At 41.6% G+C, this 19,940-nt stretch overlaps 1 protein-coding gene across 1 annotated transcript in view; it reads left to right on the forward strand.

The window, feature by feature from the left end:
* The window catches only part of KIF26A (kinesin family member 26A), a 97,841-nt gene that overhangs the window by 17,253 nt on the left and 60,648 nt on the right, over nucleotides 1-19,940 (forward strand). Inside the window, exon 3 of the mRNA XM_062577029.1 lies at nucleotides 14,484-14,972. Within this exon, the coding sequence (XP_062433013.1) occupies nucleotides 14,484-14,972 (489 nt within the window). The remainder of the gene's footprint in view (nucleotides 1-14,483; nucleotides 14,973-19,940) is intronic.

The raw sequence follows: 19,940 nt of genomic DNA on the forward strand, positions 1-19,940 counted from the left end.
GATGTCTCCAGACAGAAGAAATTTTCTTGCTTTTTCAGACCCTTTTAAAAAGTAATTGGGTCCTTGTACTGAAAATAGCATTCACATTTTGAGACAGTCAGATTTGCATATGCTGAGTATTGGCCATAGTGTTATGAGGCTGCACAGTTAACAATTTATTTGTTTCCTGAGATGTGCAGTTTTATGTGAAATATCTTAAATTCAGAGGCTGCATCAGAATTTTAGCTCTTCATTCCCAACGACCATTGTAAAATTGCCATATGCCTAAAAATGTGCTCAACACAACTGTGATTGTTCAGACTCTGAATTTCCTCTCATTTTATGATGGGATCCTTAGTTTAAAATAAAATTATTCTTCTTCAGCAGTAGGAGAAATACCACTTGATTATATGTGATTCATTGTAAAATGCAATAACTTGAAGCATTTCAAACAGTACACATGCTTTATTTGAGTTTTTATGCCATTTTTGGTGAACAGTTAACAGTAACATGTTGTGATTTTTGTTATGATATGTCCATAAACTCAGTTGTTTTTCTCTTTGGTCCAGCTTATAAACACATAGAAAACCTAAGCAGATGTTGGAGCAATAATCAGGTGTACATTATAGTACTTTGCAAAGTTTTAATTGCTGCAGGGATATTCTCTAGTTAATGGATCTGTTTATTAAGTGTTTCTATCTGTCATGTCTTACACGGGAGCTTTTTTAAAATGTCATATTTTCAGGCTAAATCTGGCTATTTAGTGTAGGGACAGCCTCTGTGTAAACTTGCAGAGGAAAGTACGTTTTGGCCACAGTGCCCATAGCAGTGTAGCTGCAGAACTGCTGAATCGCATGTGTGCAGAGCTGTGCGTAATTTGGGATTTTGATAAACTCATTGAACTTTTTAGACTTGTAAGTAAGTTTGGCATGTGGGGGCCTGAGTCACATTTGGGCCTTTGAATGGTACCAATATATAAATATTTACTCTTGCCTCTGTAAGCACTTTGGCAAAAAGCCGAGCGTGGAAAGGGCGCCCTCGTGATGTGCAGGATGCCTCTGACTTTGGCTGCGGAGTTTGGAGCAGAAGCCTCTTTCTGCCTTTGAGTGCCTGTCGATTGTGGTCACTGTGTGTCCACCTTTGAGGAACATCGGCTGTTGTTTTCTGGGAGGCAGGATGATGTATGAGAAGGGTATGGCTGGGATGACTTAACAAGGACCTGCAATTCTCATTGGTGTTGGGAGCGGGGAGCCTTGAAGTTGGTGGCCAAGTGACACCTCTTCTCTGGGAGCTGGAAGCCGGCTGCCGTCGTGGAGAACACCAGCAATTCCCTTGGTGTTCTCTGTACCACTCGTCCACCAAGAACTGGCTTTCCTGAAGGGGTGCGAGGTGGCTTAGTCTCCCTTGATGATCACTCTGGGGACCACGTTGCCAAATGTGGTATGGAGCAGACGTGGATGTTGCTGGAGAATGCCCCATGCTTATTGCCCAGAACAACCGTATGGTAGGAAAAGAAGACTCCTGGGTTCATGTCCCTTTGCTGCAGCATAGATTTGGATCCAGGCCAGGCCATAGAACCAGGACTTGGTCTTTTATGAGTGATATTATGTATTGATGGAATAAAGAGAAAATCTTTTCCTCAGAATTAAATAATTGCTTCCTTGATGAAAGAACCCAACATCTGGCTCTTGTGCTCCATGTATTTTGTCATGTAGATGGAACTGTTTGCTTTGTTCCTTGCAGTAATGTTAACTTACTAATGTATGAAGCTGTTTCCAGGTCACTGGAAAATCACATATAAATCTTTATTACACGTACTTGATTGTCTTTAACTCTTTATAAGATATAATTAGTGTCCGGTAATCATATTGTGGTACTGTTGCTGTGATTACACTAGTAGTTAGTGTGCAGTGCAATTCTGGTTTTATAGAGTGAAGCTAATGTTAGCTTGATTAAAATAAAGGACAAACATCAGCCCGTGTTGTTGGCCAGTAAATTTTCTCACCTTTCAGCTGCTCGGTTTCATTGCCTCCTGCGGTTTCGAGATGTGACTGTCTGCCAGGGAGTGGGCTGTGATTAAAAAGCAGTGATTTTTTTTTTTTTTTTTTTTTTTTTAATACGTGATGCTTCAGGGTGAAGTGCAGACACTTTCAATAACGGTGTCTGCAGTGGGAGGGAAGAAGTGGATTACGGCAGGGTCTTCAAGGACAGTGACTTGGCCCAAGCATGAGTGCCTAGCAATGTTTTGATCCTATTATAATGAATAGCTGCTGGTTCCTGTTGTTGTTTCTGTTTTGATTGAGTGCCCAGCCTACGTATGGCGGAGATAGGATGTTAGGGCAGGGAAAGGAAGTAACTGTCAAAAGTGCATCTCCCTTAGGAAAGCAAGAATGCGAAGGCATGGTAGAATTGGGGTTTAAAAGCACTTATTTTTCTTTGATTTTCATAGCGCACTGACTGTATGCAATTTTCCGCATGCTGGGTAATGGAAAGTTGGCCCCAGAGGAGGTTGCTTTGTAAGTCAAGTTTGGGATTATAAAATCAATCACTGTTGGGTCACTAATTGGTGTGGAAGATAGGAATTTCCTATACAGTATGATAAGTTCATTGTTTTTTTGGCAGTGTGTGCAGTGAGCTGTTTAGCCAAGGATATTCTTTCCTGGTTCTGTTGTTAAGTCAGGAAAAGCATCAGATCATTTATAGTTACGCCCAGCTCGCTGGTAGTAGTAAGGAGGAGAGGGAAGCTCAATGTCGTACCGAATCTGCATGTGTTTCACGAAGTTTGTTTTCGTCGTTCTGTGGCATGATAGTGAAGCTTGGCAGCCACATGGTAATAGGGAAGATGGATTGCTCTTGGTGTTAAGCATCTCGCATCTCTGAGTTTATGTCAACACACGCATTCTTCCAGCAGCAGCATCTGGCTCGTTGGCAGGATCTGCGGACAGTTGTTCGGATCGCTCTGGAGATGCCTCTGGCTGTCATGTGGCTGCTGGCTTGGCCAAGCTACTTTGTTATTCTAGCTGGTCCTGTCTTTATTTATTTATTTTTGGGCTTACCTTTGATTGTGATGAATCACTTTTGTGATTGTGGTCTTGAATAAATCTTGCTGAACTTTTTCATGCAGGGCCTTCCATGAAATGCCGGTGTGAATTTGTATCAGTGACGAGCTGCTGATTGGAGCTGGAGCAGTAGCGTCCCAGGCTGTGCCTTCTGTGCAGGTTTTCCCTGTGAATCATGGCATGTCTTGTGAAAGAAAACACACATTTTTGAGCATATCCTACATAATGAATTTCTCTGACACTAGAACTGCAAGCATAAATCAGATTTTACCACACCTGACACAGAGTCAGTGTCCAGGATGGTACTGTCTCATGAGCTGAGTCCTGCAATCAGCCAATCTGATTTCTCAAATTGATCAGAGACAGTAAAGTTTCTGGCCCAGCTGATGTAATCTGGCACAGGAGCAAAGCATAGTGTGTGTCAGCTCTGGATTTACATCATCTGAAGTACTGTCCCTGTAAGTTTGATTGTATGTTTTTATTCATATACCTGTACTTTAAAAACGTAATTCTTTCAGAAGTGCAGTGGCTTTGGAAGATATGCACGTCAAATGAAAGTCAGTGTTCCTTAAAATACTACAACATTTGTTTTCATTAAATAAGCCTGTTGGGGTCAACTTCTTCTCATTGAAATTAGCAGGTCTGTGATCTGCAGGATGCCTGACGAGATGGTTATTTTTGTTGGCCTTAAACTCTAATGATCTGTGGAACCGCTTTAGCACCATCCACAGTTAGACAGGTTTGACTTGCTGTCAGATTTTAAAGTATTTTAGCAAAGCATGATTGCCCACAATTTCCTTTCCCTTTTTTTTAAATGTGCATTTACATTTATAATAGGAATAAGAAACACTAGATGAGTGTTTTTTTTTTCTTAATGGTTTACTGCAAATGGTTTACTGACACAATAACTAGTGCCATAAAACTTCATTTTTAAAATGGGAGGAAACTGCCATATTAGTTTAGCCTATCACCTAATAACTGTAGACATGTTTTCATGGACATATTGTGCAATGAAGAGACAAGGAGGTGAAAGAAGAATGTTCGCTGTTGATTTGAAGTTAGGAGTGGAGATGCTGAAACTCAGAGGGTGAAATGCTAACTTTGTACTCAGTCTGAATTTTGCCATGGATGCCTTTAGGGCCAGAATGTCACCCAGGGGCTGTAGTTGCTCTTCCTAGAAGAACCCTTTCTTCCTCAGTAGCTCGCCCTTTTCCAGCAGATGAAGAGGCAGCTTCTTTCCCAAGGTCCTAGAACACAAAATAAAAAGAACCTCTTATGCAGTGATTTCAATTACAGGGAGACATAAGTGTATGCTATGATGTTAGGCATTGTCTGCATTTGTGGAACTTCTGTAGAAGGAACAGTAGATGCCATAAATATTTAAAAGCCCTTTAAGAGTGTCAAGTAGAGCGAGCCAGAGCCTTTCGTCTCTCCGCCTCTCCGTTGCTGGTTTTAATAGGATCTGGCTTGAAGGGTGTTGAAAGTTGTTGCCAGGTATTTGACTGCTCTTTTGAGGAGGCTGAAAGAGTTTAGAGGTGTTCTAGCAAGCCATCTCTGGGCATGCCTGCATGTATGTGTGTTAAAGGAGATACAAGCTCACTCTGCCCATGTTTATAGTATGTTTATGTTCTGTGTTGTAGCCAAGCCTATTAACATTTCAAGATGCTCTGAGCATGGGTCGAATAGGTTTGTGTCTGCTTGTGGGCATAACCACGTTGATTTATATTGGTAGAAGAGAGACCTTAGGCAAGGGGAGTTGCTGCTCTTTGATTACGCCAGCCCTGTGCGTGGGGAGAGGTTGCACAACGCATGGGCTTCACGGGACCACTGCAGGGCTTCTTGCAATAACTTCTGCATGGAGGCATTAATCACAGGGCTGTCACTGTCCGGCGCACACCCGCGTGACGGGCTGCGCTGATACAGGAGAGCAGCTCACAAAAGGAAGTCTCTTACTTGATGTTTAAGTTGCTTAGAAAATGTTCAAGGCCTTCCTGTACGTCCCAGTCAAGTATTTTAAAGATTCGAGGCTGCTTATCTGGTTTGTTGTGCACAGTTCCCTCCTTTCTTCACCTGCTGGGGAAGGAGCAAAACAAATTAACTGATCTGACATAGGACTATTAGAAATTTGGTAGAAAAGGGTTTTTTGATACTGTGTAGGTAAATAGCTGATGAAGAACAATAGGAACAAGAAAAGCAACATGAATATCTTACTACTGCTACTACTATTACTACTAATCTTGTTCTTACTGTGACACTGCTACCACCATTACAGGAGCCTGGTTCATGGTCCACGCTGCACAAGCTCAGTAGAAAAAAAAGAAAAGATGATCTTTGTCTAAAGGGTTTATCATCTAAAGAAAATACTGAAATAAGAGAAGCATATAAATAAAGTATTGTCACTGAGCTGTTTAAGTTTTTGGGAAATCTTCAGGTAACTAGTCCTTGTCATTCTTTGTTCAGTGCATACATTTGAGTGTTAGATATCTCTGTCCATTTATCATTGTGTGGGTGTCTGGGGGAAAATATTGTTTTGTGTGTGTATGTGTTTTTTTTTTAATTGTTTGTTACTCCTGGAAACCTGATCAACATATTTCTGGGTCAGAGGAGTAACAGGTTTAATAGGCAAATTTTTATGAAGAGGCTGTGAAGTTTGATAGCTGGATCTCTAGAAGCATCTGGGCAGATAAGCCTATAGACAACTATGGATTCATTTTTTTCATGCCATCCTGTTACCAGCATTTTTAATATACCATCACAACCCTGAGATGTCTTCCACTTTTAATCTGGTCTGGCTAGTTTGCATTCTTTCACTGCTCCTTTCAGTTGGCTTTGCAATGAGTTCTTCTGAATCTTTGGAAGACGACAATCTGGTTACTGTAATGCAGCTAGTGCTTTCTCTCTCTCTTTTTTTTCCAATTCTCATTTCTGAGATTTTAATCAATCTTATGTTTAATTCTAGAATGTCCTGGACAGACAGGAGTGGTTGGGACTAATGCCATCTAATTTAGGTACCTGACTTAGATTCTTAAAATTACCCTCTGAACCTGTAGGGAACAATTCCATCCTTTTTATCTGTAACAGTAGATTGAAAGACAAATATATTGGGTGAGTATAAAGAACGTTTGGGGGATAATGATGATGGACTATGAGTATTTGGCAAAAGAGGAATTATTGGAGGTGGTACTAGGCACTAAGATCAGAGGAATGTAGAGCTGGAAAGGATATTCAGTTCTTCAAAAGGTAGTCCAGCTTTGCTAGCTGAGATGGGAACACCTATCTCCAGATCACTTCCCACGGATGCTTCTCACCTGCTCTTTAGAACCTGCGGTGAGAGAAGGAGATTTCATAACATCTTTTTTTAAGCCTTACCAGTATTTACACACCTTTTGAAAGTTTTTCATCGTACTTGATCTAAGGCGTTCCTGCTGAAAAGTAAGATGACTTCTTCTTTTCCTTTCCAAAGCAGACACAGAAAGGAATTGGTCATCAGTCTCTTTATATCTACCTTCTGTGTACTGGAGGAGTCTTCTCAAGTCTCTTCACAATCTTCTGTCTTCTAAACTGAATGAACGACCAAGCCTTTAAACTTCCTACATCGTTGTTTTCTAAACTGCTTATTTTCCTGTAGATATTCTCCAAATGGTCTGTCTGCATCTCCTATTTGTATGGCTGAGATCATACTTCATCACTAATAACATTACATAGGATGATTATTTGATGTTTTGGGCAGTGCCCCCAGCTGAAGATTCCACCTTAGGATTTGCATATATACTTTTTTTTTTTTTTTTTCCCTAATGCGAGAGGGGGCCAACAGTTTGGGGTCAGTTACTTCTATGTACCAGCTTCTTAACTGAAACCAAAGGAGAACTTTGCCTCACCTTCCAACATACGCTAATGGTGACTGCCCAGATTTGCTTGCTGAAGTTCCTTTGCTGTGGAGTAGGATAAAAAGGAACTGGAATCCAGCTTAACGCAGATGCAGTGGGATGAACAGATTGGGGAGAGAGGTGGTGTCTCATATACGTGCTGCCGATTAGGCAAAGGAACTACACCAAACTGCTTAAAGCCAATGTGTGGCCTGCTTGTGACTGAGGATTTAGAAATACTCATGATTTCTTTTTCTATCCAACCCTATTTGGAAGTTTTTTTCTTTTTCCTCATTTTTAAGCCCAAGCAAGGAAGAAAAGGAAGAATTCTAACCTACTATAGTACACTCTAAATTCAGATGCAAGCCCAAGATTTTTCAGCCAACAAGTCAGTTTTTGGTGAAGCAGTTAAACTGAAGCAGTGGTATTTTAATTAAGATAAAGAATAAATGTAATCCACTTTGTTCCTGGGGACAGACTGCCTGGTGTGCTAACTATGCCCTATCTGCAGCAATTTGTAGCTTGTAGGAGGAATACACAATGGGCAGCCCTTTGGTTCTAAAAGCTATGTCATTACTTTATGGTCCTCAAGTATTCATTTACTAAAGAAATAATTGATAAAATGAACAAGTGAAAGAAACGCTTAGAGAATGTAATCTAGTGCCAGGCATTGGTGGTCTTAGTTGATTTTAAATCTACATTATGCTAATAGTGTTCATTTGGAAAATGTGTCCACTCCCTAACTTCCGCTGCTGAGCGTTTTTTTTTAATTGGATTCAGATGGTTGGACTGAAACAGTTCTAGAGTTTATATACAGATGTCCTGAGTTCTGCAAGTGTTTTTTTTTTTTTTTTCCCAGAGAGTCCTATCTGATTTTTCTAAGCCAGTGTTGCTTTTGCTGAGCCTGGGATCCAGGCTTTCTTGAAGTCCTACATTTGCTAAGGATCTGATACAAGGGGTACCATTTTGCTGAAATAAATCCAGTTATAACCATCTAAACATGCTGAAGATCTCGTCTGGAGCATTACTCCCCTCCTGGTTCACTGGGCTGTCTGAGCTGGGTTGTTGGTCTCTGGCCAGAGGTCATCCGTGAAGGAGCCCCTCTCTCAAGGCTTTACCATTGCGATTCTGAAAAGAGGTGCTATTGCCTGAATAAATATAATCATAAAAGCAGCGTTTTGTTCCTGGTAAAATGATCTTAGCAGGTGATGGTTTGGATGCGTTTTGACAAGGCAACATATTCTGTACATAGTGGATGCTGCTGTCAGATTTTCACGTTGATGTGGAAATCCGGGGCTACTGTATTATCCAGACAACTTAATTGAACTGAGACTCTGTGTGCAGTAGGTGGCCTTCAATGTGATGAAGGTGTTCAAGACATCAGTTTCTGGAACAGTCATTTGAGCACTTTTCATAAGCACTGAATTTGCTTTAAAGAGGAAAAAAAAAAGAGTAGTAACTTTTCCTGCAGTCTAGGGAGAGATTCTGTGATCTGAATTACCAAGCTCTTAGGCTAACCAGAATTTAAACTCAAGCTTCAAAGGAAGAAATAATTAAAGATGGAATGCTATTCATCTTTTATTTAAGTGTCTAATTTCTATCAAAAATTCTTGTCTAATTGTGTTTCTAAAAGAGATGTGCAAACAAAAGATTTTCAGACACCAAACTATTGTGTGGTGATGGCTTTGCAACTATTTCCCCAAACAGTTATCACTATGCAAAATGATAATACTGCGATGAAAGTTTAAAAAAAGAGAGAAAGAAAAACATAATGGGTTTTGGAAGACCATGTTTTTGTATGAACAAAATCAGCACTGAATCTTCACTGTGAAGTAAGCTATAGAACCAAGAGGAAAATTAAAGGATTACTTAAACCCAACGATAAACATGCAAATTAAAAGTCATCATTTTTAAATGAAGTCAGATACCATTAAAATAAACACAACATTACATACTAGTTTGTATGTGTGGTTTATAGAATATACAGAATGTTAAAATTGAATCAAATTAAGAAAAACATTTTCCAAATGCAAGTAAAATATCTGTTTAATTAGATCGTAAAGAAAAGAGATTAAAAGTAATATTTTGTAATACAGTAATTACTATTTTTCAGAAGTAGTCAGGTTCCTGTGCGTTGATCTAAATTTAAAGACGATAGCAGATCTCTTTGGGGTCCTTTGTTTTGTTTGTGCCTTTAATTATTTTAAATCACTCCCATTACCTTTATTTTGCTTCCTTTACGCTGTGCACACTGCAAGGCTCTTGGCGCCCGCGCTCTGCCTGCTCGCAGACGCGGATCTCGGAGATCAGCTTGTACCCTCTGGTGCTGCAAGGTTAAAAGCCAAATCGTTGCAGGGGACCGTGCAGCGAGATAACAGGAAAGGCCGCTGAAGGCGTGGGGAGGTGGGCTGAGGTGCTGATGGGAGCCCGAGATGTAAATAAACCAGATTGCTCTCATTTCCTCTTTCCACTGTATTATGCATTCCAATAGCACTATTCATCTTTATGACAGACACCTATTGCTTTAACTTTACTGCGGGCCACTGAAGTACATTAAAGTGGGCAGGAAATGGAAATAAATAGAGTTCAGCGGAGGCTTCAGAATAACTAAACACACTGCAGTCATTTTTAGCGTGGGGTCATGTGTTTTTTAGCAGATCTGTCGTATTTCCTCGCTTCTGTTATAAAGCCGGGTGCTGTTCCAAAGAGATGCGATATGCTTTTAAAACGAGTAAGAAAGCGTGCTTAAAATATTTTTTCTGACTCTTTGGGTTACCCAAGATGAAAAGGAATTGGCTTACGTCTCAGCTGGGGAGCTAACGGGGATGTGTCTGTGCGCTCTAATTCAGGACGTGCTTAAAACAGAATAATGGGCTGAAGAAATTTTACTAGCTGACAGCATGGGAGGAGGACCACAAGTTTTGGGTTTAAAGTAATTTTCTGCTTAAAGGTAGTGAAACATTCAGGCAAGGAGACCAAATGGAATTTGGCCTTAAAATGCATCTATTTTGCTCTCTAATTCATGCACATTTTGCCCGCTGTGAGAACGTGGAGTGCTCTCTGGCTTATTCAGAGGGCTGTTTTCAAGCACAGTTAAGTGCTTGAAAGTTAAGTTGCAAGTTCCAGCTGCTCTTAGACTTTTAAAAAGATAGGACTTCTCGAGAATTCAATTTCTGTGAAAGCTTTGCATGTTTGTTTTCCCCTAATTGTTTATATTCTGATAAGAAATAGGTCAATAATTGAATGAATTTACAACATGAGTGACTTGAAGACATTTAGCTCATATTTTTACTCCCTTGAGATGGTTAACTATATGGCATTTTTTTTAATTAACTGTTAGCACTGTTCTTTCCCTGATTACACTGAGTGGCCTCTGGTTTTGCTGAGTACTATATTCTCTTTTCCTTTTCTGACAATGACTAGACAGTTGAAGTAAGCATCAGCCTTCAAAGTATTTATCAGTATAGAAGGTATTAGCGGATATTCCGCAATGTCATGTAGGATAAAAGCTAATTTGTAAGCAGCACGGCAGAAATCAGGAAAGACAATTAAGACAAAAAATCATTAACATTGATCCTTTTGCGCTGGGAAAATACAATCCTTTCTCCCAAACCATCTTGTAAAAATGTTGTGTGCCTAGGTCTGTGTTTAAGGAAATATTTCAGTGTAACATTTAGCATTTATTTCATTCTTTTTAATTATGTTTATATCAAGAACTTCATTTAATTCAGAATACTGCTCCAGAGATACTTGCATTGCACAAAGTAGTGCCAGGCAGAATTGCAGGTAATTACTGGGGGTGGCTGCTGGTGGTTTGACTTTTCATCGTTTGTTCGTCATCGTTTGTTCGCACTCTGTGGATAGTTCCTTGCTGAAAGGATTAGGTTACAGATGGGTGGGTATTACTTCAGCGACTTCTTAAGTGAGAATCCAGATGCTTTCCTCCCTCCTTTCCATTTGCTGAGTTTGGGAGTCAGCAGTCAATAGCTGCAGGTAAGACTAAAGTTTTTATCTTTATTTCTCTTTTGCAGTGGAGATGCTCCATCTTAGTCCCTATTCGCTAAACAAAAGAGCTAACTGAAAAACTTTAGATACTTGGGAACTCACAAACAGGGACAAAATTTCCAGAAGATCCAAGTTTTGTTTTTAAGCGCATGTCGGAAGAGTTCAGCTTTGGTGTTGCACTCTTCTGCAAACCTGGCTAGTATTTTGGTGTGTAAACTGGATCGGGGCATTTCTGAGGTCCTGGCCTTTGGGCACATCTCAGTTGGCTTCAGTATACCTGTACTTTCAAGGGTGACTGTCTCAGGTCGTAGTATTTTGCAGTGGTGGAACGTGGGGTTTTGCTTGAGTGCCCCACAAGCAGCACATCAGTGTGAACCGAATAGCGGGAAAACCGCCTTTATCCTTGCTGGATTTCCCTGGGAGGAAAAGCAGCTGCCGAGTTGCGTATCGGATAGAGACGTGTGAATTAAAATGCTCGTGCAGGGCTTGTCCCGCCGCTCGGAAGGCCAGAACAGCGTTTGGAAAGTCGGCGTGACGAGCGCGGCGCCGGAGGGGGAAACGGAGACCTTCCTCCCCGAGGCGCGGTGGACCGCGGCGGGCTTTGGAGCCCGGCGGTGAACGCGGGCTGGCGGCTCGGGCGCCCGCTTCGCCCGCCTTGCCTCTGTGCCCCGTGGAGCCGGAGCCAGGACCGCCTCGGCCGCGTCCCCCCGCCGCCGCTCGCTTTTACCCCTTCCCCCCGTAAAGCGCGAGGGGCTCGCTAGAGCGCGAGGCTGCCGAAACGGGGGGTCCCCGGGGCCCGGCGGTGCCCCCACATGGTCAGACCTCTTCAACGGCGCTGGCTTTAACGTTCAAGTTACGGTTAATGTTTTTAGCAGTACCTTGTGTTTCCTCTGCCCTTCACGCCCAGCCATTAGCCAGGTGTTTTTGTCACACAGAGTGGAAAAATAAAAGTAATCTAACCGCACAGCTGGTCCCTTGGTGAGGGGCTGGAGGGGAAGGGCCGCGGATGCGAACAAGCGATCGCAGCCACGGGGCGAGAGGCTCGAAGGGCTTCTTGTGAGTGCCTGGCAAAACGCAGGCGCTGGAGGTGTTTTTTTATTTTGTTTTTTAGTGAAAAGGTTTAAATCCAAAATACAGTGTGCTTATATATTTATTTTTCTGTGAAATTTTTAAGTAAAGAATTCATTTCTCTCCACCCTGTTTTCCACTTGGTTTCCGTATATCTGCAATGTGGGCTGACTCTGGTCTGTCTTACGCTGTAAACCGCGTTTATGGAACTAGAATTGGGGTCATTAATTTTCTTTACATCAAAAGAAGTCGTTTCTTTTAAATGAGGGGCCTGCTTCACCTAGTAATTCAGTTTAATTGCTTATTTGAAACTTTGGACATTTGATAGCAATTTAAGCGTTGCCAGATGAGCCTCGTGCAGGTGCCCGGCTTTAATCAGAGGCCTGAGCCGCGCCGCGGGCCTGGCTGCGGCCAGGCAGTACGGCCCCGGGCGCGGGAAAGGGGCGTTTCGGGGGGCTGTTCGAAGAGATGCTGTGTGTCGGCGTCTGCAGGAGTCTGCTCGGAGGGTTCTCTCCTGGAAAGGTTTCCGTGGACTGCGGCGCTCTTAGTTTTTCTTGGGAGATAAATTGCACGGTCTTTGTTTTGCCTGAGGCTTAATAGTGCTCGCAGCACTATTCATATTTTTCCCGTCTGACTAATACCACTTTCTCCTAAGAGGCTAATGGGTTAGAAAAAGGTTTCTAGAATACTATTTTTGCCTGACTAATAATCATTAATTTATTATTACAGTCTTTGGGGAGATTTGGAGGGAAAGGACTTTCATGCTTAGGACTATAAGCAAATGCTGCAACTTTGAAGGTGGTTTTACCAGGATCTAAACCTCAATAAAAAGAAAAATGGCAAAAATTAAACTGCACCTTTCATTTGAGTCCGTTAAGCAGTTCACTAATTTGAATGCAATTTACTGTTCAGCGGCAGGAGTAGCTTGCTTTTACCTCAGAAGTGACTTTTTAAAAAAGTCATTAAATAGACATTAATTTAGACTATGGTGAAAAAAGCAACTTTTGTCGGTGGTTTTTGGCTGGTGGAGTGATGTGATGCTGGACGTACCTGCAAAGGTTTCTGTCAACACAGTACTGTATTTTGGGAGGTAGGTTTAAGAAGCTGTTGCAGGAGTAGTCCAGGAGCTGAAAATGAAATAAAGTCCATGCTTCCATTGGAGAAATTCAGCAGTGTTTCAGGACTTTGTGAATTGAGAGCAAAGGGAAAGAGCACAGTTGAAAGAGAATAATAAGAAAGGCCAAAGTACCAGTGCCAAGACTTCTTAAAAGAGTCTTATTGATGTGTGTTATAATTAAAACCAGAATTAGTTAGTTTTCTAATAGGATACTCATTTCCTGGGGAGCAATTGCAGTTTGGCATAAAGTAATACACTTTTTAAAATGAGCACTGATCTGGGGGTACCCTGAGCATGTGTAACATGGCTGACTTACTAGCTTTGCCTGCCCCTATTATTAACAAGTAAATTAAATAGTTTCGCTTAATATAATTAAACAAATAAACCTTTTGGCTGTGCTGTGATTTCATTAAAACCTTAATTGTTTGGAGAGCCCAGCAAGAGTGTGTGAAGTTGGTCAGTTTTACTGCCTGGCATTAGTCTTGATAGCAGATTTACAACACAGCTGGATTTAATCTCTTGACTAATCTCTACAGTAGCAGGTTGGGGATGGGAAGGCGTTTGTGTGTTTTAGGAGATAGGTAACTCTATCTCTGAACTGGAAACACAGTGGTGGGTTTAAAAGTGTCTGGGCAGCCTTAAAATGAACTGGCTGGGGGGGAGGAAGGGAAGAAAAATTGCTTTGTGGAAGCAAGATAGGTGTTGCTTTTAAATCAGCTTCTGGGGTGCACATTGTCACACCTTCACACATGGCCGTAGGCTCAAATCTATTTCTCATCAAAGCAACTGTAGCGGAAGGAAATATTGCCGCCATCTGGGTTGCAAAGATCAGAAATAACGGTCCTCGCTAGCGGAGGAGCCAGCTGTGGGCAGTACCCTGCAAACTGTTTCTCATGCCACTTGATTAGTCCTCTCTGAGGGTGAGGACAACGAAAAGTTTACCGGGTCATACAGTAATTTTTTTGAATGCTCTGATGTCTAATATTCCTGGCCTTAAAATGGTGCTATGCCTTTGAAACGCGTTACGATGTTTATAGAGTCGGCATCAGCACTAACATTGCCCCTGTGCACGAGAAACGCGAGCACACACGATGGCTCGGAAGGAGAATTAATTAGACAAATGAGCTAGCAAGTGCACAATAAGCCTCACTGCTGACTTCTGCTGATAATTTTCATGCTGGCCTTCATACAAATGAGGCTACTTATGGTTTATTAATCAGTTGTGACCTGTGAATCTTTTGGGGTATTCAGAGAAACCTGAAGAGTTCCCAGGATAGCTTTCAAGGACTTTGGTGGGTGAAGAGCAAGTCACCAGGGAACTTGCCTGTCTTTCTTTCTTTCTACTCAATATTGTTTCTTTTTCTGCTTCCTCCCCACCCCCTTCTTTAGGACCCGCGATTATCAGCTTTAATTTTTGACAAGCTTCAAGTGCCTGACTATTTACAGAAAAACAGGAATGAAGGAGAGAGCAGATGTGAAACTTGTGCCACTCACTTGAACCAGCTGAAGCAGGAAGCCATTCAGATGGTCCAAGGCAGCCACCCCGACATGCCCGACCTGCCACCGGCCGCCACCGCCGTGACCAGCATGATGCCCCGCATGGTCGCCATCTCTTCCCAGAGAGACCTTCCGCTCGTTGCTGGGCCAGTGGGCAGACAGTCTGGAAAATCGCCAAATCTCTTCTCTGGGACAGAGAGAAAGAAGGGACTTGGTTGGCCTCAAGGTGCAGGCAATTTTCCAAACTCCAGCGTTCAAGTCACGGTGGCCCCCAGCGGTCTCAGCGGTGCTCTGAGCTCCGTGACCATCCAAGCTCAGCAGTACCTTGAGGGCATGTGGAGTATCTCCAGGGTGAACAGCTTCCTGCCTCAGACTTGTCTAGTAAGTAGCAATAATCCAGATTCACAGGTTTGTTTATATATGTACATGTGTGTGTATACTGAGAGGTAAAGATAAAATCTTTTGTGTGTGCATAGATATCTTAGTGGGAATCAGCTAATCTCTTTTAAACCACATTTCAAGAACTGAGGGGCTGAAAAAGCGCTTTCAATGATGTTCTATCAGATGTCACAGAGAATTTGCTTTCTTATCTCAGGTAGTGAGATCCTTTCCTCAGATGTCTCTGCATCTATTTGAGCTTCATGTATGCAGGTGATGTTGTTTGGCTGTCACATACTTGGTGACCACTTCAAAAAACATAAAAGGCCAGGTTTGTCACTTGAAACTGTGGGAGCTGTGTGGAAGTTACATCAAAGATGAACTTGACCCTCCAGTCCAATACTGAGTTGCTAAGGTTGTGTTGAATTTAGTGGATGCTGTTGGTATACTGTGATAGAGAAATTTAATCTTCAGGTTAAATATGTTGCAAAACAGTTGGCTCTAAAGAAGAAGGATGTTCAAACGTTAGCACAATGTCATATCTCTGTAAATGCTATTGCTCTAAGATTGTAAATGTTGTGGGTGTTGGATCAGTGTATTCTGTATTCGTTGTATGCTTTAAAAATGTAGATCATCATCCCTTTAGGGAAGCAAAAAGCTTTATAGAGCGGCATGTTACCTTAAGAAGCAAGTTCGTTGCAGATTTGTGATTTTCTGTACAGATCTTTGGAAGGCTGCTAGGAAGGAGGGGATATAGGGACCCTTTTTGACTAAGACTGACTCCCAAACCTCTTCACCGTGACAGTGAACAGGGAGTGTGAAAAGACACTGCACTGCTGCTGTTCCTGGCATTCAGATGATGTGTACAAATAGAAGTTCTCTGCTTGTCATTTAAAGACATTTGTAGTACATTTTGCAACGCCAGGAACATTGGTGCTAGACAGCTTTAAATTTGACATAAGTACCTTTATAAGCGGTTTCATATAATCACTACCTAAAATTGTTCATAGCTTTGAGCTGACTGAGATCCATGATCACCTGAGATATTTAAGAGTGCTGTTGTGCAGCACTCCTGTTACCAGATGCCTGTTGTGTTTGCTTCCAGTAAAGGCTTGGAGAACTGATTCTTCCCTCTGATACTTCTCACTTACGTGGAAATATGTGAATGCACACATTTCCCACCTCTGAGGGATCCCCACTTAAATCCTTGAATCTTCAGTGATGTCACATTGATCTCTGATGATATTGCGTTGAGAAAAAAGGAAAGAAAACCCCGGCCAATTTAACTCTTCATGGTATCCGGGGAACAGCTACAGTGAGTGGTGTTCTGTAAAATGCTTCGCTAAGCATTAGGCATCACTCTGGCCCATGTAATAAGGTGTGTGACATTATGGTATCTTCAAATATTGTGTATATCACAGAAACAGAAAAAATGGAAAAGTTATTGGCTTGAAAAGCCTGTGTTCTCTGGAAGCATTATTTCCATTTCCCTGCTCAGTCCTTGTCTGCCCTTACTCTTGTCTTAAATATTTCACTAGCACCCAGCTCCAGATTTCATCTTGCTTAACCATGCTGACTGAGATGTGGTTTTCCCTAACTACTGCATTGTTCTCGAATAAAATTTAGTTACCTCATGTAACCTCAGTGAAGAAAAACCACATGTGTATAATGCAACAGAGCTCAAGTGTGATCTAGAAATGTGCAAAAATCAGCAGCCTGGAAAACAGTGACCATTAATTAAGGACAAACACCATTAGATGGTGAGTTTTCGAGATTGCTTGGATGTGATTCAGTTAGCTGCAAGGACAGTTTAGATTTAGAACAGTTTCTGGAGAGAAGCTAGTTTTTTTTTTTAAGCCCAGCTGTACTTACTGAAGGCTGGTGTGCATCTGCCCAAATTCTGTTTTTTTTTGTGCCTCTATGAACTGTCTTGCTGCCTTTTTATATTTTTGGGAGCCTTGTGCCCAATGAAACTATTTGTGTAAGGCAGAATATGCCCTGTGCCCAACACTTTCCCCAGGAGGAATCGTGGGTGTTGGAAGGAGCAGGTCTGGGAACGATTTTGGGGATTGGCTAGTCTAGCATCCACTGTAGGACATTCTTGTTCAAAGCTTATCTCACCTCACAGTTCTGCAAAGACTGAGATTTCACAACTTCTGCTGGTTGTCAGTTCTGATGTTAAATTTCCTTTCCCATTAGCAATTTTTTTTTTTTAATTCTAGTCACTAGTACTGTAATTTAAGCCCATTATTCCAGTTGGTGGACATAGAGAAGAGTTTATTCTGTTCCTCTTAATAGCTATATTTTATTCAAAATTGGTGATCATGTTTCTCTTTAGTCTCTCCTATATTAAAAACAAAACCTCCTAAACCTTCAGCCTTTCCTTGTTGGTCATGGTTTCTAAACTTATGATTGGTCTGTAATTTTCTCTCGATGGTCCCTTGTTGACGCACACTCATCTAAATAGCAGTGCCCCAAATTGGATGTGTTGCTCCAGATGAGGCATCACCAAAATGAAGAGGCTGGTGGACACCGCAGTTCTTGGTTGTTCTTCAGACTCTTGCATTTCACAAGATGCTGGAGCAAGGGAAACAAAAGTGTTAGAGGATAACGCTGAATCACAAAGAACATTATTTATTATGTGTAATGTGATTGCGTCTTGGGAGTCCTCAGCCCTTTCTAAGCATGATGCTGCAGACAAAAAAGGTGGCCCCTGCCCACAGAGTTTATAATCTTGGTTATGATGTTAGTTGACTACTCTGTGAAAACCGATTATAGGCTCAAAATCTATAACTGTCCCTCATTTTCTTACGAGAGAGCTCTTCTCAAAGCAAGTGTTGAATAACAGTTTCCCACCAAGGAGTTCGGGTACTTCATCTTGGTGATTTAACGCAGTGCTGTGTATGAAGTAAGCATGACTCATCTTCTAAGGACTGGAAGGCAGACGTAGATAAAGGCTGGGATTCGTCTAAACTATTTTTAGCTGCCAAAAAGACAGATGTTTATTCGAAGGTAATTACCCAGGCTTTCCTTTATAGTTATGGGAGAGCAACAGGCACCTCCACAAGGCGCTTTATCCTTCTTATCTGAGACGTCTGTCTTGGCTTGACTTGTCTGCCGAAGGTGCCGTCGCTGCGTTGTTGGTGCCGGTGGAGCCCGGGTGGGTGGCGCGGAGCAAGCCCCGCTCTCCGGCAGCCGGCGCCGGGCAGCGCTGCCTCCCCGCAGCCTTGCCGAGGGCTAAAAGCACCGCAGCGCGCATCTGCCGTGCCGCAGGGGACCCGGCACGTGCGGCCATTTCTCCAGGGTCCGTAGTTTTTATTTATGGTTAGTTTGAACAGTGGAGGTGGTGGAATTGTTTGCATTTAGGAAAAAAAATAAAAAAGACCAGATCTCTCCTTTTTTTCATTTTCCTCCCCAAGCTCGCATGTGTTACCTCCTAATGTCACTCAGGATTGCAAAGCCACTGCTGGCCCGAAAGCTTGAGGTCAGGAGTGCAGAACATCGTACATTTTTAATACATGTTTGGAGCTCAAGATTGAAAATCCATAGTATGGATTATACATTTTTGGAACAGGAATGTGTCTTTGGAATGTAGCATGGGTGCTGCTCAAACCAAAATAATAACTAATATAATTTATTTAATAAATAAAATAATAACAAATAACAGGAGCCATTAAGGAGAACAATAATTAAGGATCTGGGGGAAGGTCCAGGGAGGGGAAGAACCAGGATCACAACCAAGGTGCAAAAGGTGAAGAGCGTAATCAGCTGCTTTCCCCAAGTGACCCGTTGTGAAAAATTGCAAAGAATAATAACCCGTAGCACTGGTAAGTAGTTTGACCAGGCAGTGAACGCTGTGAAGGGAAGAGAGCTGATATAACACTTGTGTAAGATGATTGATTTGTAGGGGACCACTGACAACTTTAATAAATAGTTTTTTATATTGATACTTTCAATTCTAGATCTGACAATTGAATGCCAGGTTACTGCTCAAATGAAACACAACGTACGTTAGCAGTGCTCAGCATTACCACTCAGTTCAATACGGAAACAGCATCAAAAGGGGAATTTAGGCTGCTTCGTTACACCGGAAATTGGTTGTGATGTTAAAAATTAAAACCACTGAAAACACATTGTACACTTATTAGAAATATCTATATGTGTTGCTTCTTGTGGAGAAAAGAGGTCCAACAGTGTGTTTTCAATTGACTTTGTTCTGTAGTATATAATACTGCATACTAATAGAAGTGGTAATGTGATGGAAAAATACTGCAGTGAAATAGAGCTTGTTTTGCAAATTGCTTTTTCTTTCATCTTGTGCAAAATGAAATCCTTGGCACACTATTTTTCTAATTCACATGTAAACAAATGCTGTTGGTTATGAGGCAAAATATTCTGGCTCCTTAGCTCTTTATCAGATTCCAAGTGGCTTTAAAGTATTAAAGAATACACCATTAGGAAATTGGAAACGTTGAAATACTAGAAAAACTTTTAAAGTATTTGTATCTAAAATTGTACATTTATCAGCGTTCCAATGTACGTCTCTCATATTATTCACAAATTTTAAGTTACTTGTATGTTTATGGCCTGATTCAGGTGTGAGAGGGCAGGGTGGGGACCACGATATGCGTAAACTAGTGTGTAGGCTCTGAAATTAAAGGAGTTATGTTCATTTATTTTTACGTGCAAAATCTTTGGAAGTTATTTTAGTCACCATTCAAAGTACCCTGTTGTTCTTAGAAATAAATCCTCTACTTATCCCAGTGTAATCCACATGGATTTATCTGAAGGTACAGCTCAGCCCCTGTTAACTTTCTCCAAATCCACTTTGTTTGTTTATAATGAGGATGACCTAAGTTTTGCTTAGAAAATACAATAAAAAAGCTGACTCTGGAAAACAGAAGAATGAAAAAAGTTACTTTCCGCCGCTTACCTTTCTACATAAGGTAGAAATGTGACTGATAAATGCCA

This window comes from Rhea pennata, chromosome 5, assembly GCF_028389875.1.
Source record: "Rhea pennata isolate bPtePen1 chromosome 5, bPtePen1.pri, whole genome shotgun sequence".
Classification (NCBI taxonomy): Eukaryota; Metazoa; Chordata; class Aves; order Rheiformes; family Rheidae; genus Rhea; species Rhea pennata.